Here is a 26,948-nt window from a genome sequence, read left to right on the forward strand (position 1 = left end):
AAAAGTAGCCTGAAAAGAATAAAAGGCAAAGCTATGTTTCCTGTCCAAAAAAAAAAAAAAAATGGAATGCCACAAGATGCAGCCATGGCCATGGCCCATAAAGTGCAAACAATTGCTTTAGCAGTCTGCCAGCTAGTAGCTGCGAATGGCTCATGGAGCCACAATACAGATGGAAATCCTTCAGTCAGACATGCCCACATGATACTCATTTTAAAATATGTATCACCCACTTAAACCACAGGTACCTTGGATTCTTAGCTCTTCACCATCCTTCTGTCATTTAAAGGGGAAAGTCACAAGGAATTCAAGGTAATGTTTTGATTTGTTTCAAAGAGTCCAGGTCTCAACTACCAGATTGATGAATATCATAAGAGCCATGTAAGTGTTACGGTAGATTTTAGGATTGTCTTCTGCCAGTTTTGGCTGACCACATCACAAATAAGCCATGTAAAAAGATTGAGAAATCTTTGAAAGAGTTTAGTTTTGTCTGGAACTTTTGTTCAGGATCTTGATAGATACAGGCCAAAATTTTCCAATAGGAATAGTACTGGATTCAGTGCTATTATTTTTTTCCCTCAACTTCTTCACAGATAAGTGTGAATTCATCTGTTTTACTTTGAATTGGGGTTTTGGTGGTGTGTTTCATTGTTTTGTTGGTTGGTTTCCTGATTTTGGGTTTTTTTTTAAATTTGTTTATTTATTTAGAGATGCTTCATTTCATTCTTTCTGCTGGGAGAAGTTAACCTTAACAAGGTTTGTTAAGTTGATTAAGCAGATTTCCTTCCTGATACGCTTTTTATTCCTGGTCTTTCTCTGGCATTTGTGAAAGATTATTTTCTTCATTATCATCCTGAATTGTGAATGATATTATTTATCAAGATGGGTAAGCTGGTTTTAAATACCTTCATTGTGGATTATATGTTAGCTACAATGACAGTTTGGAGAAGTCAGAGTTTGAGAAGGATGAGAAAAGAGAAAAACCTTTGTGAACCCATCAAGTTAAAAGTGCACCTGAAAATGTAGTATGGATTTGTGTGTCTTCTTCATTGATCGCTGAGTACAAGTTGAAATCTTCATTCCCATCTTTCTGACTGAACCCAGTAATTATTAGGAGTATGATGCCTGACTTTGGTCTTCAGCTGAACAAGCAATGACAAGAATGGAAATTAATAGTTGACAAATATTTATGTGCAGAGATGTACAGGGAATGGTCGAATGAGGTTGACCTAAAACAGAAAATAAAGCTGATGTCCTATATGTGTCTTGGGCATCTGCTCAGCTCATCCCAAGTCTCAGGAAAAAGGCTCAATTGGCTGGCATCTGACAGCTTGTTAGGCAGCTGTAACTTGGCAGTGTTTGGTCAGGGTGTTAGTCTGTACTGCCTGTACATGCCAGTATATGTGAGTACAACTCCACAGTATGTGTGTTTAGGTGCAAATCAGCAGAAGGCAGGCAGAGATTCTTTTTGAACCATTTTACCCAGTATTTTGAGGGAGTTTGGGTCTAACATGCTACAAAAGACCTTTGTGTGTCTCCTTGGCAAAAACCAAGTCTCTTAGCATCTGCCAGCAGCAGTAACAGAAGGCCCTGAAGTGCAGATGTGCTTTCACATTGCCTGTGGAGAGGCATATACTTCATGTGATAGTTTCTTCCTTTTTTTCCTAAACATGGATGGTACTACATAAAGAGTGAATTGTTTGGAATCCCAGTTTTCCTTTGGTACAGTGAGACTGAAAGAAAAATCCCATGTTATATATTGCACTATTTCTTGATTTTTGATTATTTAGGATTGTGGCAACTGATTGATATCTCTTTAGGGGAAAAAACATGGATATAATTTTCTACATTATGCATGATTGCATGAATGAATAGTACAAAAGCTGGAATTTTTCTCTGCTATTGGCTGTTGTAGTGGGTTACTGCCATTTATGGCATTTTTTTTTCAGAAAAGCAAACACATTCAGTACTAAAATCAGAAGGCAGATTGAATAGCTTTCAAAACCTCGCACACTGGGCAAAGCAAGATGTGTGATTGTCCTCAACAATTGCCTCCTTCTGTTTTGCATGAGCTGTAATAAGTCTTCCAACTAAACTGAATTAATATTTTTTTCCAGACATACAATAATCACATATAGTATTAGACTGCATTCTGAACTTTGGCAAAGGAGTCAAAGTACTTTTTTCATGCTAACTTTGCTAAATGTTCACTGAAGGGTCTGTTACTGCCCAAGCACACCCCCAAATGTTGTTAGAGAGGTGGGTGCTGAAGGGGAGTGCCAGCTCTCCTGCTGAAAGTAGAACACCATGAATTAATCCAGTTACCAGAAAAGAGTTGGCTGTCAAAAAACATGGGTTTGTTTATGCTTTTCTAAATCCTCATAGGAGCCAGCATACTCCATCTATACTTGGATTTGTTTCACTGTAGCCAGAAGTCTAATATTTATATGGCAGTCCCTGTTCCATCTTCTCTATTTATTATCCCTTAGCTCATAAAGAAGATTGTTAAGTGAAATGTAAAGCAGTACACACCATCCAGCTTAAAACAGCACACTTGGGATATAAGTTTCTGTCTGGGTTCCTCCCAAGAAGAAAAATTTTGGTGAGGGAGGGAACCTGGACAGTTCTGTGGAAATTGTTATTAAAAGGACTGATAAAAAAAATTTCTGGCTTCTGTAGTGCTAATTTTGCTATAAGAGTTCTTATCTAGCACACCAGTTTTAATATTCTCCAGGTTGAAAGCTGATATTCTTGGTCTCAGCCTCTGAGTATGTAATGGCAGTATTGCAAGAGCTCTAATCATTAAGTAGGCACAAGTCAGACATCCATCCCTCCAAAAGCAGGAGGAAATAATTATTTAAAAATAAGTAACCTAATAAATATACACACACTTTCTTTTTAATTTTTTAATACTTTTTCTGTAGTACTTTGTTAGGGAAACTTGGGTGACATTTCTAAGTCAGAATTCTAACCCTTCAGGCAGCACTCTCAAAAAATCATATGACTTAAGGATCTGGGGTTTGATGATAAGCCCTACATATCACAAAACACCATGGGAGCTGGTAGCACAGCCAGGGCGTTATAAGAATTTACAAAGCAGCACAAGGCTCTTATGGTGACCGGAACTAACCTGTTTGTTATATATGTACATTAAAGCATATCTGTGATGGAACACATAAATGATGAAAATTCAAGATAAAGACTTTAATAGATAATGATTTTAGGTAAATTAGTGCATAAAATCTTTTTGACTTGTCAATACCAAAGCACAAGCCAATGGAAGAAAATTATTGACCCTTTTTTGTGTCCTGTTTCTCTTTTCTCCCCATGATGAATTAGGAACATGAGTCTGAGAGCTAGCTTTGGGAGTATTTATCCCTGTCTTGGGGTGACTTTGTGATGTGTATCTCATATCGCTGCCCTATGCCCAGAAATTAATTTTTGTGCCTTTCTATGCCTTTAAACTGAGCCTGAGAGGGGGAAGGAAAAACCTGAGCAAAACTTTTTCAAAGCAGTTTGCAGCTTGGTCAAGGTCACACAGAGATAGCGTTGTTTTTCCAGCTGCGGCAGGGGAGGGAGGAGGCGCCCGGCTTGCTGCTTTCCAGTCAGCTTTTGGCAGTTTTCAGTTTCCTTTTCTCCAGAGAGAGACTGAGAGTTGAATTTTTTTTCCTTCCCTGGAATTTTGGATTTTCTCCCTTTTCTGCTGGACTGTTTCAATATCAGAACACATGAGGAGGACTTTCCACCGGGCACAGAGGGCCTGGCCCTGGGCCAAGCCCCAGCTCTGAGGAGACCAAAGGGAGGACTCTGACACTTTCCCAGGTTTTTTCTCCACAGTGAAAGATTTTATTATTTAGCATTATTTTCCGTTTCCCATGTGTTTGTTAAATAAATAGTTTTTATCTCCTTCACTTTCCTTCGAGGAAAATTTATTTTTCCTGAACCTGGTGGGGGAGGGGTGGTGACCTGCCTTCTCTCAGAGGATATATTTCTAAATTTGGCCAAACTGGCACAATCCCACAGAAAATGTTTTCGACACAGGCCTTCTAGGTGACCAAGAACGCAAAAAAATACCATTAAAAATACACCATTAAAAGCAAAAGTGTTTTAGCAGTTAGAATGGATAGAGAACAGACATGGAAATGACCAACCTTAGACATGAAGGGCGTGAAGTGTAGCTCAATCACTTCCCCCCTAAATTGTTATGCAATTTAAGAGTTAAGGATAAACACTGCTACACTGCAGCTGATGTAGTTGCTTTAAGTATAAGACCTTAAGTAAAATTGTCGTGTCCTCAGATTCTAAGGATTATACCACTTATTGTCACTTATGGCCTAGAAAATGGGAAAAGATATTTAGATATAAAATCTCCTCTACCAGCTTTGATCATGAGGCATGCTTGAAAACAATGTAGCTTCTCCTCATAGCTAGAAACTATATTTAGTTTCCATCACCACTGCATTTCAGAAATTAAGGAATCCTACCTTTTGTGTTCAGCAAGACATCCCTTTCAGTTTCCTTTCTCTGCTTACTTGGGGTTTAGGGCAAAACCATCTAGGCAGCTGAAACTGCTTTTATGTTGCCTATTTATTACAGACACGGTGTTCTGGTAAAAGCTGAACAAAATCAACTAAAATATAAGAAATCCCATGAAACAGCTGGATTCTGGTTTTAGTTTATACTGTTGTCATTCAGCAGTTAAGACGTGTCCAGGAAGAGTTATAATGCACAGGAACACAGGATGTTTGCTCCTCTGCCTGTTGAAAATAGAAATTTCCTGTTAATTTAGCAGACATATGAAATTAATTCATCTTTGTTTCTTTTCTTTTTAAAGTTTGCTCACACAACTACACTTCCGAAACTGGCATGCTAACATCTCCAAACTACCCCAATAACTACCCTGTCCGGACTGAGTGCATCTACACCATCACAGTGGGAATAAACAGACAGATTGTGCTGCGCTTCACCAACTTCATCTTGGAAGGGAACAAACGCTGTACAGAGGATTATGTAGAAATCAGGCAAGGCTAATTATTTCTCCTGTCCTTAGTACTGATCACCATGTAAGTTGTCCAAACCCACTTAGGCATGTTTAGAATCTTTAGTTTTAACTATACACCTTGCTGTCAATGTGGGTAAAGGACTTACCAGAGAGCTTTAAAGGCTACCTTTTCCTCCTTTCATCCTGCTCTGTTGTCAACTTTCCTACTTGATAAATTCCAGTTCTGAGAGCAAGTGGAATGTGTGGACTGCATTTGGGTTGTTTTCCTTAGTGCAGAAACAAAGAGTTTTATTGCCTGTTTTGTGACATATTCTCCATGATATTTGAAAAGTCATGGCAGTGAGGGGAAGTCCCAGACGAAAAGGGGAAACATTGTACCCATTCTTAAAAAGGATAGAAAAGAGGACCCTGGGAACTATTGACCTGTGAGCCTCATCTGCATACCTGGAAAGATCATGGAACAGATCCTCCTAGAAGCTCTGCTAAGGCACATGGAAGACAGGGAGGTGGCCCGAGACAGCCAGCATGACTTCACGAAGGGCATTCTTGACCAACCCAGTGGCCTTCTGTGATGGAATGACTGCATCAATGGATGAGTGAACAGCTACAGATGTCATCTGTGTGGAATTCTGTAAAGCTTTTGACACGGTCCCCCATAACATTCTTCTCTCTAAATTGGAGGGAGATACATTTGATGGGTGGATGGTTCAGAAGATGAGGAATTGATTGGATTGTCACATCCAGAGGATAGTGGCCAATGGCTTGATGTGCAGATGGAGATCTCTGACAAGTGATCCCTCAAGGGTCTGTACTGGGATCAGTGTTATTCAATATCTTCATTAGTGATATAGACACTTGGATCAATGCAGCCTCATCAAGTTTGCCAGTGACACCGAGCTGACGGTGCAGTTGACACACCTGAATGACAGGATGCCATTCAGAGGGACCTGGATAAGCTTGACCAGTTGGCCCATGTGAACCTTGTGAGATTCAGCAAGGCCAAGTACAAGGTCCTGCTCCTGGTTTGGAGCAACTCTCAATATCAGTACAGGCTGGAGAGTGAATGGGTCAGAAGGACTTGAGGGTGCTGGTGGATGAAAAATTAGAGAGGACCTGGCAATGCACCCTTGCAGCCCAGAAAGCCAGCAGTATCCTGGGCTGCATCAAAAGCAGCATGGGCAGCAGGTCAAGGGAGGTGATTCTGCCCCTCTGCTCTGCCCTGGTGAGACCCCACATGGAGTGCTGCATCCAGCTCTGGGGCCCCCAGCATAAGGATATGGACCTCTTGGAGCAAGTTCAAAGGAGGACTATGAAGACAATCAGAGAACTGGAGCACTCTCATATAAAGACAGGCAGAGAGTTTGGATTGTTCAGAAGAAATTTTTTTCAATGAGGGTAGTGAGGCACTGGAACATGTTGCCCACAGAGGTAGTTGATGCCCCATCCCTGGAACTGTTCAAGATCAGGCTGGACGAGGCTCTGAGCAACCTTTTCTAGTTGAAGATATCCCTGTTCATTGCAGAGTTGAGAGGCATAGATGACCCTTAAATGCCCCTTCCAACCCAAGCTGTTCTATGATTCTATATTTTGTTTTATGTTTATAGTCTTTAGACAGCAGCTGCTCTAGGCTGTAACATGAGGAGCATGTAAATAATCTGCTATATTTTTCTATTCTGGCATCACCGTTAAACTTAGGACACTAACTTAGTGATTTCTAGGAAATTTTACAGGACAGAGACAAATAGAAGAAATTAATATTTGCAGGAAGGTTATCTGCTTACAGTATAGCAGCACCAAGTGCATGTCCTTTCTACTGTGTGGCTGCTGATGGATTTGCACTTTGCAGTGTTGGTGTACCCATTCTGGTCCTCATGAGCCAGCTCTCTAGGTGAACCATATCTGCAGAATGTAGTGTGCTTTTTCAGTTTGAGCATGCTAAGAGTTTCCATTACCTCACTGAGCACCATGATAAAGCTCATCCTGAACGTTATACCAGATATTCTGTATGGGTTATTCCTTGGTAAGTGTGTCTAAAACCAAACAGAAATCTGCTTGCTGAAGTTGCACTATTGAGATTCTGAATCCCTGCTGAATTAGCTGGGTTTTTTCAGCTGTACATACAAACTGGAGAAAGTTATGAAAACCTGAAAAACTTTTTCAATATTTTCTAAGTAAAGCATTTCAGTTTTTTCTTTATAAGACAACAATCTGAGGTTAAATTTAATCTAAATTTATTTTAACAATTAACACTTTAATTTGGGGTGATCCAAATTGCAAACAGGGTGATTTTTTTCACTTTTTCATCTTAGGAACTGAAAGCACTTATTTATAGCATAAATCTAACTCTGTTTTCACTGTGAAGAGTTCAGCAGCATTAAACAAGTTTTTAAGATACAGACAGAACATTCTAAGTGCAACTCTGCACATTGCTGCTGCTGTAACTGGATTTTTAGAATGTCTCTTCAAACCTGATACTGTTGAATGGCGTAGCTACACAAGTCTTAGGTGAGGTGCCTCTCTCTGACTCTGAGGTGTCATCTGATAAATTGCATTCAGTCAACTAAGAAAATTGTTCATGTGACCACAGCTGCAGAGGCCAAGATGCAAGTGAGGGGAGGTTCTGGCACATTTCTTCAACTGCCAGTAACGTGAGACAGCAGCAAGCAGTTTAAGCTGGGAGGATAACAAGAAAACAGAGTGGCAAAGGCTAAGTGGAAATTTTTCTCAGAAGCAGCAGGAAACCTGTGAATATGCAATTGAAAGTATTACTGTCCGCTTAAAAAGCATCATAGCAAGATCACACCCACATATAGATATAAATGTATCTATTATTTTCCTACTGACCTGTAGGGTGTTTGTAGTATGAAGGTGCTTAAAGACACGGCCAGGAAGCAATTGATAAGCAGGTTGTCACCATCTTTTTTATTCCCATAAGGCATGTGCAGGAGGCAGAACAGAACATTAACTGTGTATCCTGATTGCAGTATTAAAAAATGTTACTGGAAATATTACTTAATTTAAAAATAGGAAAATAAGTGGCTGTAGAACCAATTCTGAAGACTAAGAAAATATTTGAAAATGTGCATAACATCAGTGAATTGAATTCAGAAATGAATTCCCATTTGTGTGGTGGCAAATAAACATGTTTTTTTTAAATAAGTCCGCTCATCTAGGTTTGTGCCAGGCTAAACAGTGAGCAGTGAGAAAATTACTGCTTCAAATTAGAAGATTACCTTTGGTTGCACCAATGATTGTCAGCTTGTAGAATATAGATAATACAGTCTACCTGAGACGCTTCTCAAGCCTGTCATTGTGTTGACACACCCTCAGGCTGCTGAGATGAGAGAGTGACATACCCAGCAAGCAGGTGATTGTGGTAGGGCTTATTACTGCAAGTAGCAAGACTCAGTATTTGGTAGCAGTATTTCTGTGGAAGATGAAGAGCCAGGATTAGTCTTTCCCAAGTCTAAAAGAATCACAAGATTTTTGATTTGCTAGCATTTCTCATGGTATCTCTCTTTGACCAAAGATTTTTCTTCTCTACCATTCTAGAGACGGAGGCTATGAAACTTCTCCTCCTCTTGGAAAATACTGTGGTACAGACCTGCCTCCTGTTATAACCTCTCATGGTAACAAGCTGTGGATAAAGTTTGTAAGTGACGTATTTGGCACAAGAAAGGGATTTTCAGCAGAGTGGGATGGTACCTCAGCAGGTAAAATGACTGCATCGAGTATAGAACTATTTGACACATCTCATTTTTGATCTTTTGTTTGTATTTAATTTCTCACCTTTTTTCCCACAATTTTTCTGCTTCCCATCTTCTAAAGTTTGTCTGCTAATTATATAGTGAGATGTATGCATGTTGTTAAGATCAAGGATATTTCTTGATCCTTGGGCTTTCTTTTTTACCACAGAGAAGGGCATACTATTCCCTAGATATAAAGTAGGTTCAATTTTCTCTTATGCTTAGGAAAGCAGTAATTAAGAATTTAATGAAGAGGTTTCTAATTTGAAGGTTAACTCTCTATCAGAAGTACTCTACAAATTAGATAGTTAATATTTCTAGGTGCTATGGCCTCTCTTCTGCTTATAACATTGATGGCTAGATGCAGACTTTTGGGGCATTACCAGAGATGTTCAGGGCATATAAAAGAGGTCAGTAGTGAGAATCTCACACACTATGTCTAGTTCTTTACTGTTCTAACTGTTTAATGTTGGTTTGCTTTCTCTGCCATTTTCAGGTTGTGGTGGAACTTTCGTAACATCTTCAGGCATCTTCATGTCTCCCAACTACCCTATGCCATATTACCACAATTCAGAGTGCTACTGGTTGCTCAAAGGAAACCGAGGAAGTCCATTCGAAATCCAGTTTGAGCAGTTCCATCTAGAAAATCACCAGAAGTGCGCCTTTGATTACCTTGCGGTAGGTCCCCTGGGACACCTTGCTCCGTAGGAGTCAGCTGAGTATGTGAGTGCAAAGGCCCGAAGAAACACAGGGCCTCGGTTTTCAAATATTCCTAAGTGAACAGAGCCAGAATAGAAAAGCTCCCTGTTGATGTGCTACCTTCATATCACAGAGCCATGAGAGGCAAGGCAGCAGAGTCTGTGTAGCTGCTGGTAACAAAAGCATTTATATCTAGATGGAAAGAATCTGATTGATAGAAACAAGAATCTGTCTATATCTTTTAAATTTTCCGTATTTTGAACCAAGGCCTTAGTATGCTTTCTTAGTAAATTAAGTGGCAAAAAGCACAACAGTGCCAATAACCATATTGTTAATCCCAAATTTCATATTTGAATTGTTGCAAAAATAATTTTAATATTATTAATAAAATTGAAATGGAGTGCTGTGTTCCCCTCTTGGTAACTAAGCCCCTAAAAACCCACTAGTATCCAGTTACTGGCTTCCTAGTTTTGCTTGTTTCTGAAATGCCTGCCAGGCTTCCTCTAAGCAGAAATGGAATTTAACCTCTTGTATATCCAGTAACATTTCTCTAAGCAGACATTTATTAGGAGGAAATTAATAGGATTTGTAATGTCATCAGATTTATTATTTTTTAATTTTTTCTTGGTTTTTTTTTAAGATATATGATGGCAACAGCAGCAGTGCTAGACAGCTAGGTAAATTTTGTGGGGATCAGATACCACAACCAATCCATTCCCGTGGAGACAGCGTGTATGTAAAACTAAGGACAGACAACAGTCTGCAAGGTGGAGGTTTCTTAGCCCAATACAAACAGGGTAAGTGAAAGAAGATGAGAACATGTTTCTACAGCTCATGTTGTCTGTGAAACTGCTTGCAGTGAATGATCTTACATATTTATGAGCACAGTAAAATGTATAGAGCATGCCACCAACACAGATTCTCTAGTCTGGTACAGTTACAGAGCACAGAGAGCTAAAAATTATCTGCCCATCTACCTGGAATGGAGATTATCTCTTCCTCAGGAGAAAGCTGGTAAGGTGGCTCTATTTCTATTACCTGCACCAGTGGCCCTTACCACTCCAGATTTACTCAGAATAACAAGTGCTGGAAGTCCATAACAGGATAGATTGGACTACCCTTGCTCTTCTGCTCCTTCAGGCTCCTGATTTTTTAAAAGAGAAGGCAGACACAGCAAGATTCTCTGCTCTTAGAGCTGCTTTTGAAGCAGGATGACAAAAGATAATTGAGTTTCTGTCAACCAGACTGCATCACTGGGGGTGCTTGGGATAATTTAGCCTATCAGGAACATTTTTTAAAGTTTCATTTTTTATATCTTGTGGTAAGGGTAATACTTTTCTTGCAAACATTATTTTTGTAAAATAGTACTACCCCAGAAATATCAGAATAATAACATCTGGAGAAAAATACAAGAAGACATGTGACAAATTAAAGTTATTTTATTCCCAGTCATAACCTTGAATATAGTCCTGGTGTTTACTTTTCTCTTTATACACTTTATGCTTTTTTTATGGTTAAGTGCACATTGGAAGATATGTAATTTCATCACATACAAAGTGATTTGCAAGCATCTTTGTGTCCTCTAAGTATGACATGCCCAAGTGATAAGGATTGTTACAGGTTTGTAGACATGAAGTTGTCCTAGGTTTGGACAATAGTAAATGGATTATGAAACAGCTATTCATCTATGTGTGACACATAGAGTAATTAGAAGAGGGAGGGACCCTTGGCTCCCTCATTCCTTACAGATACTACTACAGATTCATCTACCATGTACTTTTCACACTGCAATGTCAAGAGGATATATTAGAAAAGGTTCCCCCTCCCTTTCATTAATTAAACAGAAAGAGCACTTTCAAAGCACTCAGATGTAGAACTTGAGCTATCAGATAATGTGATGTACATTCATATTTAATTCCTGAAGAGAAAGCTTTTAATGGCTTGCCCAAAAGCTAAAATTATGTAGGCAGTATGTTATAAAACAAGGGTGCGTGGATACCAGATACATTTACATGTACATGAAAGAAATGTAATGGTTAATTGGAAAATGTTGCAAAGGAAAACATAGTATCAAGTTACCATTCAAAGGCACCTTTGTGCCTGATATGTTTCTAATAAAATCCTGATGGCAGGGGGTGGCAGCTTTTACCCGTCTTGCATTCTTCACAACCCATTTTGTGTTCTTTGTCCTGCACTTTCAGAAAGTCATATGCTTCAGTGTAGCTTTGCAGGCAAGCTCCACTCCACTCCGCCTGACCTTTAGCTGTATCCCAAGCATTTTGAAGTACTGAAAACACAGACCTTGCTGCTTGTTAAAACGTTTGCATAGAATAAAAAAATGTGCAGGAAGTAGGTGTACTATCTGTGGTGACAGACAATAGAATAGCTATGCAAGTGAATCTCAGCTATTTCTGCTGTTCAAACTCTGCAGATTTGCTGCCTAAACCAAAGAGCCTGGTCTGCTGCCTGCCTCCTGCCCACTTCCCTGTGCATTACACTGCTCTGCTCCTGATACACATTGTGTGCTCTCTCCAGACAAGGGATTGACACTGATATTTTTTGTCTTTAGGAAAATGAGACTCACTGATCTAATGCCATAATTGTAATTTTGTTCTTTATCTAGTTTAGTTTATTTTCATTTTCTCTGCACTTAAAGGAAAGCTCTTATTATTCCACATAAGCATCCAGTTCTTATTCTAGGATGCTACTGAATGTCTTACAAGGAAAATCATGGCTCCTTTTTAAAAATTTTCATGATCACTTTCTCCTTCTGGGGCTAGAAAGCCTAATACTAGTAGTGTACTTTCCATTGGTTGTTTTAGCCAGGGATCATAATTTTTTCCTAGCTAACTGAAATAAACCACTTTTATCTATTAGCCAGTATTTGTGGGGCACCTCCTTAAATTATTTCAAATGATAGGGTAGATTTCTAGTTTATATATTTATATAGTTATATTTTATAACTAATTCTATAATTAGTTATAAAAAAAAAAAAAAAGAAAATATGTTTCATGAATACCCATGTATTTAGAATTTTAAAAAACTGCCCAAATATATGTATTTATTATATATACTGATGGGTCTGCAAGTGTCAGAAAAGGTCATAATAATGCTGAAAGATTCAAATTTGAAAGGTCTGAATTCTGGTTGAAGCATATAAAATATGTTCTTCAGTAGGTCACCATTCTCCTTCTGCAATGCTTCTCTAATCTGAATAAAAATATTTCTCACCTTATAATGTTATCAGTAACTTCAATAAGTAATTTTTGAGATATTGGATTAATAACACTATACAAATATAATCTCTTACCACTTTTTTTTCAGTTTGCCATGAAGTGCTGACTGTTAATCGTAGCCATGGCATATTGGAAAGTTTAAATTACCCAAATAATTACCCATTAAATGAGCACTGCAACTGGACTATCCAAACCACCAAGGGGAACACTCTCAACTATAGCTTCACAGCCTTTGATTTAGAAGATGGATTTGACTGTGATCGTGACTTCTTGAAGGTATGTACCCAGATGCTAGAAACAAGAAAAATCAAGTCTCTAACAATAAAGAAAAGTAATAAGATTGCAGAAGAGCAAGGGGAAATATTTCTTATCTAAATGTAATCATTAAAGCTCGAGTGTTAAATCCAAACTATTCAACCTGTTTCCTCAGCGATCAGTAGGGGGTGAAGCATTGCTACCTTGAGGCAGAAGTGTGCCTCTGAGAGGATGAATCATTCTGCAGGTGCCTGGGTTTGGTACAGTCTAGCTACCACCTTAGACTAGCTGTGCTGGCTTTTTTGGGCGAAGTGAGATGCTGTAATTCCCACTTCATGCAAAAAAGGGAAAATCCTGAGATTAGTGAATGGATTGCAAAAAGGCAATGAGGCCAATTATTTTCCTCTTGTTTTTATCTGAGAAGGAGTGTTCAAAAACTTCGATATATTTAATTTCTACTTTTTTAAAGAGAGAGTTGCTGTGTCTCCTGTTTATGCTTTTCATAATTCATCTGTGTCTTTAAAGGGATTAAAAGAGAATTAATGCACCCACAAACAAAATGTGATGTTTTTAGGCAAATGAAACCATATAGTTAATCTAAAGCCAAGTACCCTTTATTTTCATTTCCTTGAAAAAATATTTCAAGGACAAAAAAAAAGTTTTCTTGAAATTTTCTAGGACAACTTAAAAGGTATTTTCTCTCAATTTTGTACATAGTACTGTAGAATGTAGAGGGTAGTCATGATCACTCTATACTGTGGATTATAATCTCCTGCCTAAAATTTTGCTGTTTTGCTGGACTAATTCATCCTTCAGATCTCACCCTTGTACAGGATGCCAGCATGTAGCCCCTGTGCTCTACTTAGGTTTATGCAAAAGAGGAACTGAAGTTTAGAGAAATCTTAGAGAACACTTCTCACAGCCAGGGAGAGGATGATGGAATAGTGCCTGCATTTCTGGGGATACTTACACTGGGATCTTGCAGAAGGTTCAGAAACAGACCTGCTGATGGCTTAATCTGTTCCTTCTAGATGTCCTCCCTCACTCCCTCTTCAGTATGGCAGCTTTCACAGCTCAAAATTGGTAGTAAACTGGGAAAAATTATGTTCTTCCAGCTTCTTCTCTTTGTGGCCAGGAATGGAAAGAAAGAATAGACATGTGAAGAAAATAACAAGGGAGCACTGTATTGAGAACTAACTATTAAGCCCTGGTTTGTTCTTGTGAGGAGGCTGAAAAGGAAACATTGGAGCCAAGCAGAGAGGCCAGTGCTCATCTCAAGATGCCTAAGGCCTTGACCCATGAAAAGCAGGAGCCCTGCACACAGTAGCCAGCCTGTGAGGAGCAAGAAACTTGCCAGAAGACACTATTCTAGACATAAGTCAGGGGTGGAGGAATAGTGCCAGAGGCGAGGACCTGATCCAAAGCACTTAACAGAAATAAAACATATTGGAGAGAGTGAGGAGACAGGAGCACTCTTTGCTTAACAGTTTTTCAGTGCTTTCAATCAAAGAAAATACAGACTGAAAGAGGTACAAAAAAGAAAATACAAGGGGAAAATAGAGTCGTGGAAGTGTGTTAAGGAGGCTTTTATTTGCATTTCATGTGACATTACTTACAAATCTTTCTCCAAATGCCATTAAGAAATACCAGTTGGAAAAGATGTTCTCATTTGGTTGTTGCATGCTGTACAAATATGTGCCATAGTGTAAAAAGAGAACAAGGCTGAACCAGCCAGGGAATTGAATAGTGTTTGCTCCCACCCTGCATCTTGCGAAAGGGGAACATATTGGCAAGGCTGGGAGTGTGCTGTGGTGTAGGGGAAAGGGGGAATCATCTGGGCCAAGTATATAGCTCACTTTCTAAGCAGATTTCAGATATTTGGGACTTTTCTGTTTGAAATCCATGTGGAGTCTGACACCGCTGCAAATTGGAAAAGATGGATCATTAAAAGAAACCTCATAGCCATTCAGCTAAAATAAATTACTTTTCTGTCACGTTAGTTTTGAGATTCCTTCATTGCAGTGAGGTCTAAAAGGGGCAGATCTGATGCTTTTGCTGAGTATAATAGAGACATAAACCTGTTCACTGTAGTCTAAGTAGGTGATGCAGGGACCATACACCAGAGTCCCTCACTGTTTTCTTGAAGGAAATGGGAAGCTGCTGGTCAGACACTTTCCATGTAGAGCTGTGCTCATAAACCAGAGTGGCCACTGGTGCTGATCAAGTGCTCTTTTCCCTGGGAGCTTTTAAGTTTCCGTTCTCCCATCTCCTTTTGCGTTTGTGCAGCAGCTCTTCCACCTCAGGCCCTTACAGCAGACAGCAACACTCTCTTTGTCTTCTTAGATCTGTGGCAGCTCTGACAGTAGCTGCATGCTGCTCTGTGACAGCTGGCAGATGGCAGGCTTGGTGACAATATTTCCTCCTGCTTGCTGGGAGGCTGGGGACAGGAGGGACAAGAGTTAGCTGTTAGGTTGGATTAGGTGATGATCACAGTTGTAGTGGCAGAAGAGTAAGGAAAACTGGTATATGACGCAAAAGGTCAAGACTAAATGTTACAGAGGTATTATTGTAGACACATGACCTGCCTTTAACCACAATCAAGAAATGGCAGTTGCAAAAAACCCAAAAGTAGCAGAGCTGCTTTTAAAAGTTAGTGTGAGAAACAGATTTATGGACACATGGACATATTTTTATAGTCTCAAACTAAAGCTCTAGTTTTTTTGAAATCTTTCTGAATTATGAAGGGGAAAATCATGGTGCTTGGTGGGGTGGGGACAGCTAGACTGAGCAAGCTGTTTTCCTGAGTACTGCTGGATACAATGGTTTTGATCACAGTCTTCATACTGGAAAAGGGTCTGTTCTTCAGCTTTGTGTTTAATTATGACTGACATTCTGACCCAAACCCACATAAGAAGAGCATTTTGCCTCATGACTGATTCAGTCAGATATACACAGTTAATTTGCTATTTGCTCCCTGGCTTAATCTACATATGAGTCAGAAGTTATATATATGTAATGTCAAAACCAAAAATTTCTACACACGGGTATTCTTAGTGATTTTCAGTTACCAAAGATATATCATGCCATAACCGTTTCACATTAAGGACAGGAAAAATATGGTCATGTCCAGTGAGTACGAGTAAGTACAAGTACAGTGCATGGCTGTCCCAGACTGAAATTCAATCACAGCTGTACAATGAGAAGTCTGCTGTGTATTGTGTAACCTATTTCCTTTTCTCCTTTGACCATGGGATGTTTCTTGTCAGCCAGGCCACCGTTCCACCAGCTGGCTGGTGTTACTCATGGTGAGCAGCATTCTCTCTCTGCAGGGAGCATTGGGTGGCTCCAGCTTGGTCTGGTGTGGGCAGGGCCTGCATCTCCACCACTTTAGCATATACAACGATATACAACCTGTGTCAAGTAGGAAGGAAAAAACTCTGTTCTTCTGAATTTGTGGCAATTCTCTGCCCCTGTGTGTAGGTGCCAGAAACTGAGAAGGGGCAATGTGGGAGGGAGGCAAAACTGCAGTTTTTTATAATGTCAGTGTCTAGCACGAATTTCGTATGAGCACTTTCCCAGCAAATGAGCACTGTGCAGTGTTTCATGTCCTGTCAGAGGATGTTGGCTCATTGCAAGTAAGGCTCATAGGATGTGTGACACTTCGGAAGGAGTTTTGCAGAGAAGTTGCAAGAATATGAGATGAATTGCTTCTGATAAAGACATGTACAGAAGTGACAATAAGAAGATACAAGGCATATCAAATAGCAGATTGTTTACTGGTGATGCTACACCACGTGTAATTAGACTGGATGGTCTTTAAGTTACATTGTTTCCTATGCCTTGGCTTAATAACCTGACATTAGTCTTTCTAGAGGAGTCATGGGGCTGTAACTAGTGAGATATTGCAGACAGTGACATAAAAATGTCATTCTTTACTCTACATTCATCAGATTATTAGCTGAACAAGCGTATATTTAACTCCCTATCCCTAATGATGAATTACCTTCTTATTTGGTATGGCAGAACATAATCTCTGGGGAGGCAAAGTAAGGAGAATGTCATGTCTTTGACCTGAAGATCAGAGTCCTGCAGTAGAACTGAAATATATTCCTTCTTTACATAAGAAAAATATTATTTGTAAACCACTAATCATTCTATCTTTCAGTGACAATCTCCCTCTTTGTTCTTCTGCTCAGAAAGTACTATTGTCCTTTGATGTCCAGTCTATTTAGCATCTGCTTTTATTAAGTGCAGGGATGTGGTGGTTTAGAAATGGTATTCTCCACGTTAGTACTTCCACTAAAGCCATGAGCTGCTCCCCTTTCCCTCTCCAATTGAAGGCACATAAGGCAAAGGTCAAGGGTTGAGATAAGAAAATTAACAATAAGAGCAACAATATTAATGACAGAGAGTATAAGAGAAGAAATTATTCATAGAGGCAAAAAAACCACTCAAACTATAATAGACAATACCAGACAGCTCCCCCTGCCAGGTTTTCCAGGCCAGAAGGAGACCCTTCTTGCTGGCCCTGTCCCCTGCCCTGGCAATGAAGTGAGGTAGTACAGAATAACCCATGTGTCCTGGCCATGCCCCCTCTCACCTACTGCAAAAAATTAACCCTGTCCTGGACAGAACCAGGACAAGGGAAGACCTTGCCCAGCCTTTTGCAGGATGCCAGCAGCCTGATAAGCAGATAGCAAAATTTTGTCAGGCAGCATGACAAGCTTTAGAGCTCTCTGTCTGAGTTTCACCCCTTTGGTCTGTGCATCTACTGTCAATGATGGAATTATCATTGGGTTAATGCAAAAGAACATCTTGTGAGAGCAAATAACTGTCTGATAACAAAAAATGCCTTTTTTCTGCTGCAGGCCAGGACAGAGTTCCACTTTGGACTAGAGCACTGCCTTACTTGTTTACTGTCAGTGTATTTAAGCAGCCCAGACCCTTTCAGCAATTAGGCTCAAAGTGATTAAAATACCATTGCATGATTATATGAGGAATATTATCAAATGAATAGAGGAATTAATGTGGCATCTGCTCCTGCGAACTGTTTCATTTCCTTCTGGTGGTAACAGGATATGTCTTTCCCCCCCCCCTTTCTTAAACCACAGTAGCATTCCAGGGATGTGCCATAATATCCTTTTTCTCCATCTGGGAATACTGCATTAGATAATTGTCGCTCGCACTCATCTGGTCATCCTCTTTTTTTATTAGCTTAACACAAAAATATCTTACCCTGTTTCTAGTTTTACTCCCTCTTACAATTAGCAAATATGCTTGAACTTTATTAGGAGATTACTATTATTACATTTTATTTATGAGTGTGTCTTTCTAAAGGGCTGCAGGAATTCTTCAAGCACAGGGAATGGCTTTTCTTATGGCCATGCATTGATTTACAAAATGTCACTGCTGGAGAAGCAGATGATGTATGAAATATACCCACCCAGGTCCTGCACACAGACATCAAATCATAGCCTGCTGGCCAGGCTGCAGTGGTATCCATTAACTTATTATCATGCAAGCTGGCAACACACCAGCACATCCCTGAATTCCTTCAGGGGGTTATGGGCCTCCACTAGAAATCCTTCAGTGTAAGACTGTAAGAATGAAAGTCACAATTCTCCTCAGATTTCTGTGTCAGACTTCACCATTGGTATACAATCAAATCTTAGCCCATGCACCAATTTTCAATGAGAGACCTGAGAGTGTCAGGTCAAAAAGCTGCCCACCCTAAACAAGACTGGCTCAGGGCTCAGATATTTTGTTTTTCTAATTGCCTGCATTGCCAGAATCAAATTATACTTTGGCCTTGCTATTTGCTATTTGAAAGGTTACAAATGCACACAAAACCCTCAACCCCTCGCAACAGCTAAATTTGTAGGGATGTGAGGGTTGCCTGGTGCCTACAGAAACCTCAGATGACAAGAAGCACGAGTGAAGTCAGCACAGACTCCTCTTTTGGACTCAAAATGAGTCAGACGTTTGTGGACTTGGCGTTTTCCACACCCTGCCAGCTCATAGCAATGTGACTTAGCCTGTTCCTTCAGAAACAAGCATGGTACAATGAAATGACTGTGAAATACCACCACATGATGGTAGTGTGCACGCCCCTTGTTGGAGAGAGAATATTTGGGACTCATCTAGCTGCATCTGGATTCTTGTTTCCTTGGTTCTTCTTCTGTATTCCAGATTTTGCTGGAAAGCCTGGCCATTATCTGTGAGACTGTCTGGTTATCACACTCAGCACAGGTGTCGCAATAAAAAAATTACATTGCGGCTGGAGAAATTCCATTTAAATCAGTCAAAGCTTTCCCTCATCAAAGGGAAGATCCCAGACAGCACAGCAAAAACCACACTGGATTTTGAAGAAGGTCGTGTGCACCCCCTGCATTGTTCCCATAAGCAAGCCTGAAAGCCTAAGAGGCAGGAATATTTCCCTTTTCTTCTGTCTCCATTTGCTGAGACTGAGCCGCAACTCTCTGTAGTGTCCGTAGATACACATGATGCAAGTTTTCTCAGATAAGGGGCAACTTCCAGAGCCCTTCCTGCCCTCTCTGGTCCCTTATAGTGTCAGTGTGATGTTCCTTCCACTTACAGTTCAGTTCATCTGGGCTGGCAAAGCACAGGAGGAGAAGCACAGCCCTGGGCTCCAGCCAGCAGCACTGCAAACTGCTCAGCCCACCCTGGGCTTTTCAGAGCAGGCATTCTGCTCCATCCCCCGATTGCTGTGTCCTTAGGCCCAGCCCTCCCTCTGTAAGGAGCTTTTTCTACAACAACAGCTTTCTGCTGAAGAATAACTTTGGAAACATTGTCCCAAGCTCAAAAGCAGTCCTATTCCTTCCACGATGAGTGGATTCTCGCTGCAGAGGATCCGCCTCAATTTCTGAGCTTTGAGGAAAGCAGGCACTCTACCAAAATAGCAACAGCCTCGTCACCAGGAACGTGATCCCACTGCCGCAAAGGCGTGGATCCCCAGGCACTCCCTTGGTCAGCAGAGACACTTTGGGGACCCATGTGGATTCTGTCCACCACAGCATGCAGATTAGGAGGAGGTACTTTCCCGATACAGCTTTGGAGATTTAGAATGGCATGCTGAACAAATAAGGTTTTGAGTGCAGATCTTGGGATGTACCGACTAGGTGAATGTCTCCTAGGCATTCCTCTCTTTAGCAACAATTATTCCCTACTCCTATATTTAAAACAATTTTAAAATTTAATCCGAAGATACACCCTGCATTTCTTACATTCTTATAATTCATTCATCGCTAATGAAAAATACTGGTTTCATATAATTTGAAGAAATAAACCTTCCCTAGAAAGACAGGAATGAGCAGATATGACTCTAGTTAAAAATCTTTAAGAAGGAAGTAAGTGGTAATTTAAGAGGGGAAAAACTGTTTTAAAAAATATCATTCCAATGATGTGGACTTCAGCATTGCTTGAAATTTTCAAAGGGCTCTGAGTATTTCAGGCTCAGGTTACAAGACAAAACATAGAGTCAGATAAAAGTCTTATTATTAACAAACTAGACATTTATTTATTTCCAAATGTTAGATAAATCCCAGCAAGATTAACTGGTATGCCTACATATCTAAGTGATGCCTGATGTCAAATTCCATTGTACTGTGGTATAAAATGGTTCATTAGTGAAAATATGTCAGTGTGCAGAGACAAGAAAGTTGCCTGTGGTGATCAGAGCAAGGACTTTTATCACAGTCATCTAGGCCATAAACATATTTAAATAATCATATTAAAATATTAATTAGAATGAGTTCTTTAGGAGGGCCTTTTTTCTAGTGGCAGTTGCAAGCTTTTCTCATCATCCAAGCACAAACATAACCTTGTTTTGTTCTCCTGTTTGTGCAGAAGTGTCAAGGCTCCATGCAGTCAGTCTGTCAAAGTCTTAAGCTGCCTTTGTTTCTGTGAAACAATGTCATTGTGGTGCTCAGCTAGCACACTGGGCCACATCCTGGAGCTTTAATTTGTTTGGTTTTTCCCCCTGGCTGACAGACCTGAGCATTCTTAAGTTTGCACTCTATCCGTCCTGGAAGGAAGTATGTTGCTTGGAAATTAATTATTTTTGTTTGTGTTAATTCTTGTTTTAACCATTAATGGTAATAATCTCTCTTTGGAGTGCATTCTGTTGCTTGGATGAGGATTATATTGTCTGGTTTTTGCTTCTTTTTGTTTTCTGGTAATATATTTGTTGCAATGCCATCAAAATTTCCTTTCCAAAATTTCCTTTCCTTTCATTTCCTTTCAGGAAGAGCTATTCAGAAACCTGTAATCAGTGACTCTGGTGTTTAGATCCAAACAATCCTATATCAGCTTTCCCACTTCTAAGAGGAAAGCGATATTTGCGTGTGTCAGCCTAGAGGCTCTGACCATGGGTGGGACACTCACAGCTTTGTTGGTCTGATCCAAGGCAACGCCTCCTTTCCTGAGTTCTGCAACTACAGCCCAGGACTCTTGCTGCTGGTCCTTGTATAAAGGTTTTCTGACAGCAAACAGTTTGTTTCAAGACTCAGTTGGAGAGAATTATTGATATAATTTCTCATTGTTATGATGAATTCATGACATCTGATGAGAGAATTTTTTACAGTACATTAAAATGAGAACTGCCAGTATTCACAGGATAGATTTTCCCCTCATATAACACTGAAAGTTTGTTTTTGAAGACTATCACCTCTTGATCAAGCCTATGTGTTATGATGAACCAATGTATACAAGCAGCTTTTTTCCAGAGCTGATTAGGCATGGGCTTTTCCTCTGTAATATTTTTCCTGATGAAAGAAACCCCATGCCTTTTCATAGAAATAAAATTGTCAAAGAGAAAACTGGTATTTTGCCCTAACACTCCCCCCACCTCCACCCCCCCAGTTTTCTGTCAGAAAAACTGAACAGGTGGAGTCTCAATGCCAATCTAAAAGGCTCACTTTGCAAGACGAAATAAGCTTGACAAGGCGCTTGGCTAGAAAATTGTCCCTACCTCGAGTATGTCCGAATAAATCACATTCAAACTTTATTACCCCACTTTTTCTAGATCTTTATTTCTTCCAAGCAGAGAAAGAAATTTAATTTTCCAGTCAGCTCAGCCCCTGAGCCCCTGTACCAGTTCTGGCAATGAGCTTTTCTGTGACACAGGTCATGCCCTTTTGCTTTGCTCTTCCAAAGAGAAGTGAACAGCTGTGGCCTCCAGGGCATCATTATTGGTGTTGGTGACATATTTCCAGGCTGAAGAGGCAGAAAAGCCAAAATGTAATGCTGGTGACCATGGTGTCCCCCCTGGGAAAGCTACCCAAGCCGAACCCTTCCTGCAGCTTTTCCTAGTCCTGCTTTCGCAGCCCCATTCTAATGTACAGCAAAAGGTTTTCAGCTGCCACTTCACTGCAGGGCAGTCACACAGCTTGATTCATCCCTTAGAGAGCTGGCACCTCCCCTTTTTACCTTCGTGTCAACTTATGTACTTGCTCCTAGGCAGCCTGGTAAGGAATTTCTTCTAACAGTTATTGAGCCCATGCCTAATAAATAATTCATCTGAACATAGCACAACCCCACCTGGGCCCAGTGCTGGGGTGCAGGCCAATGAAATGGAGCGTTCTGCTTGCTGCTGGGCAATTGCTTTGGCTAAAAAAGAGAGGCTAAGGATCTGAACGTGTGTTTGCATGTTTTGCCTGTTGAATTGTCTGCCAAAATCATTATGAAGTGCTTGGATTTTCTGGTGGAGGCTAAAAGGTCTGAGCAAATAAATATATTACAAAACCAATATACACACAGAAGGGGAACAGGCACTTTTTTCCCAATGGGGAGCTGGAAGGGAGGCAAATCTCCAGTTACTGGAGTCAGTATGGTACAGGACTGACTAATACACTGTCCCAAAATCCAATTGTCTTGCACAATCATAAGGAGTATCTTGCCTCATATAGCCTACAGAAGACCCTTACCTCGATTTGCAGCAGTTTAAGATAACACAGCTGACAAAGCAGGACCTTACATAAGAAACACTATCTCAAGAGATCAGAAGAGAAATTGTGGCTCATGAGAGCTGTGTTCAGCTTCAGTTTCACTTGCCTGTGTTTGTATGAGAGCAAAAGGTGGTTTGAGAAGTTCAAAATGCCCTGTGAAAACACACAGCTGTTCCCTTCATTTAGAAATGAGAGACAGCTCAAAAAAACCAGGCTGTAATTCTAGCAGTCGTGGTTCTGCCTCTCTCAATGAGTTACAGCTGGCCAGGCACTCAAATTCCCTGCAAAATGCTGCTCTGAACTCAAACCCACAGGGCAGCACGGCATGAAGGGATTGCCATAGTAACCATTCTTTGTGTCTAGCAAAACTGATGGACTGTTTTCAGAGGAAATGACATACAAATGTGGCATTCTCTGTCTTAGATAAAAATAATACTCCCTTGATGAATCAAATTGCAGGAGACACATGAAGCTTTTTTGTTGTTGTTTGGATTTGGAAGTTTCTAGGTATGGCTTAGTCCATAGTTCTTTAGAATGGGTTTTCATTTGTAATCACTAGAGCTAATGGCAGATTGTGAATATGTATCTTGACATAGTTTTAGCTACTATTCAGAGTACAGATGCATGATCTTCACATTGATTCATTCTTCACCATTCATATTTTTCTGATGTAAGATTTCTATGGCTTGAAGCTGCAGAAATATGAGTAGTATATACCACAAAGTTGTCAAAGGAAATACTATTAAAAAATCTGATTGGATCTGACTTTATTTTATTTTACTGAACTTATGTCTTGAAAGAATGTGTTATTTTCAAACACATCTGATCACTATCAGCAATGTGTCTGCAATTAGAAACTTCTAATCTTTTCTGATTTCACCAAGAAAAATCATACCAAATAGAGTGATATTTCTCAAGTTGCAATACGCTTACCTTATTTTGAGCCTTTAATTGTATTAGATTCATGGTCACCAGTCGTGAAATAGGCCACGGAATATTAGAGCATAGAATTATTCCTGCAATTTGCCCCTAACTTCTGGCAGAACTAACTCCAATTTTTTTTTTTTTTTTTTAATTAAAAAAACCCAAACATTTAAACTGGACTGTCTGCTAGAGGATTTGAAACCACTTGAGTTGATTTCTTGGACCCAACTATGTTTTAAATGAATAACAAGATTTCTGAAGATTCTGCAAGACAAGCATCTTAAACAGAAAGGCTGAGGGTTTAATTACTTATTCCCATATGTGAGTCCGCCAGAAAATGTGTGCAAAAGTTATTAGCTAGCATGGTTAATCAATATCTGCTGTAATGTCTTACTTCCATAGTATGAGTTACAGAGTACTGAATGTAGCAGAATTCTTAGTGGAATCAAAGATACTTGGAAAAGAGATTTGAATAGAGAGCAAAGATAAATAAACCTTTGCTGTCTTTCTAGAGATCATAGATTTTATTCTTTGCATGGAGAGAATTTTATGGTGATGGCTTCAGAACAGAGAAAAGTTTTTGTTGAAATTCTGAAAGGAGGCATGCCAAAAATGCACAATGAGAACGTTCAGACATGGTTTCTGTGCCAGTAATTTGCTGGGTTGTGCTAGGAAGATATGCTTTGTGATTCAGAAGATCAGATGAACTGTCGCAAAGTGATAATAAAGGACCAGGGTTGCTGTTTTTCTAAACTTTAAGAATCATAGTAACCAAGGTAGAAATAATAAAGCAAGTAATAACTTGAAAATAACCAGCAATCTGATATTGTAAATCAAAGGCAATTTAACTAAAATATCTTATTTTTACTAGCTTAGCAAAAATTACATTCCTCACACCTGAAAAATGACACTGAGGCATGGGGTATTTGGTGAGAACACAGAGTATGTTCAGTGTGATTTGCTGGATTTGAAAAAAGTTACAAAACTAGAATTTGAAAGAGCATTTAAACCTGTCTGGAGACAACAAATGTAAAGAAGATTAAAAGCTCTAAGCATCTACTATCACCCCATCAAAAGATGTATTAAGTGTTTTCATTTACCTGTGAGTATATGACTACCTTCAGACATCATTTAAATATTTAAATACAGAAATATTTCCCTAGCATTTTGTTATTTTGATTGTTTGGTGGATTTAGGATTTTTTTAAGAGTGGCAATGTTTTAAGTGTGGAATGGAGGATTTCTCATCTGTATTTGGAGAACAGAAAGATTTTCAGGCTGGCTACATCTGACAACACACTGATTGTCAAAATACCAGCACATAGAGTATAACAAGGAAATAAAATTCAGAAGCATGGCTCAGTCCAGTTTTCCTCCAAAGCAAGACTCTAGCATGAGATTATGAAACCACAAATAAACAGGTACGAAATTCCCTTGTGTTTTTGAAGATTTACTTCTGGTTTTCAGTTTGTCCTCACTAATTTGGGAGGCCATTGTGATGGTTTTCTCCATCAGAAGCCCAGGCAGTCCTCATATCACCTGAGTGCAAGTCTTAAAGAGATGAAGATGTAAACAGAGATGTCACCAAGGGGTTTGGAGGCACTGAGCACCTTAGATGCATGGGCAAATCAGACCCATGACGTCCTCTTTTTCTTTCTATTTCAGTTCATTGTCACTTGCCCTTTATCTTCTTCCCCAGCAACCCCCAATACACACCAAAACAGAAACAGCAAACCCTTCCTACTGCACACAGTGTGCAGCCAGGTTTAAAGACATAGTGGCATTTTATTTACTCATTATTTTACCCAAATCTTTCCACAGTCCACAGGCTCATATTGCTGTGCAAGGGTAGCCAGTGGGAGAAGTGTCACTGCTTTCTTTTTTTCAGCCTTTACAAAACATTAAGGACTGGGGAGCTGCTAAATTGGGGAGCTTCTTTTTACTCACTAGCATTTTTTTTTATTTCATTTCAGCTCTATGATGGGCCTGATGCACAATCCACCCTGATAGGCACTTTCTGTGGACAGTCTCTTCCACTTGCAGGGAGCACTACAGGGGCCAGCCTTCATGTGGAGTTTTACTCTGATGGACTGAATGCTAGAAGTGGGTTCCAGATGCTATGGCATAGTAACGGTAAGTTAGCCAGGTTTCCTCTGGGAAAGTAGGTTTCCTTCCCCGTATGGGTAATGGACTTCCAGCTTATGGCATTCTATGTTATCTAAATAGAAATAACCCATTACAGCTCTAAATCCACTGCATTTCCTTATAATTCTTCACATACTTTCCCAGTGGATGTTTCTGCACATGGACACCATCAAAGATCAGCTGATTGCAGACTGAGAGCTGTTAGTGAAATATGCTTTCATTTCCAGGAGTAGGCACAGGGATGAGGGGCGTATCCAGAATTTCTGTACTGAACAGGAGATAGATGCTCTTATGGGTAACTATGAGTGACTTGGGCTTTCTAATGGGAACATTCAGCCCTCAGTTTTGCCCACTTCTGTAGACTTCTGTTTTCTGTGCAGGCTTCTCTCTAGTTTAATTTAGTGGTACTTGTTTTCTTCAGTAGTGTCCACTTCCAGCTGCCCCCGTCCCATTTCTCTGCGTGAAATAACATTGGCCAGGATGTGCTTTGGGTGTTTGTTCTCTTGTTCTTGAATGTCATGAAAACTGTCACAGGCCTTATTAAACAGGCAAGCATGCACACCAACTATAAACAAATCTCTTAATGATTGTACAGCTGCAAACTATGTTTGCAGTTTCTTCCTAAGTAAGGCTACAAATGTAATATTTTTACTCTGCTTATTTAACAAGATTAAATTGTGTGCCATTGTACGTCCCATCAAAGGGGTTCTAACCTTGAGAATAATTAAATTGCCCCAGTTGCCCTGTCTGTCTAATCAGCCTGCAGCATTCAGGTTTGACAGCATCGTGAAGCAGCTAAGTGGGCTGCAGAGGCACCCTTGTGGGTTGCTGAGGTGTAAGGCATGCTGCACATGGTTTGAATGGAAGCTCCTTGCACCCACCACAGACAGCTGGAGCTTGCAGGCTCCCAGAAGCTCTGCTGGCTGCACAGAGGTGCCTTGCATTCAGCAGGGTGAATGCAGGAGCGTTTCTGGGTAGGG

The 26,948-nt window shown here is 40.0% G+C and overlaps 1 protein-coding gene across 1 annotated transcript in view; it reads left to right on the forward strand.

Moving 5' to 3' along the window:
* Window positions 1-26,948, forward strand: part of CUBN (cubilin) — a gene marked incomplete at its 5' end in the record, with an annotated part of 143,441 nt that overhangs the window by 30,856 nt on the left and 85,637 nt on the right. Inside the window, 6 exons of the mRNA XM_082298647.1 lie at window positions 4,832-5,018; window positions 8,552-8,712; window positions 9,242-9,423; window positions 10,085-10,241; window positions 12,769-12,956; window positions 25,797-25,956. Of these exons, the coding sequence (XP_082154773.1) occupies window positions 4,832-5,018; window positions 8,552-8,712; window positions 9,242-9,423; window positions 10,085-10,241; window positions 12,769-12,956; window positions 25,797-25,956 (1,035 nt within the window). The remainder of the gene's footprint in view (window positions 1-4,831; window positions 5,019-8,551; window positions 8,713-9,241; window positions 9,424-10,084; window positions 10,242-12,768; window positions 12,957-25,796; window positions 25,957-26,948) is intronic.

This window comes from Coloeus monedula (genome assembly GCF_965178545.1).
Source record: "Coloeus monedula genome assembly, chromosome: 1".
In the NCBI taxonomy this organism is placed as follows: domain Eukaryota; kingdom Metazoa; phylum Chordata; class Aves; order Passeriformes; family Corvidae; genus Coloeus; species Coloeus monedula.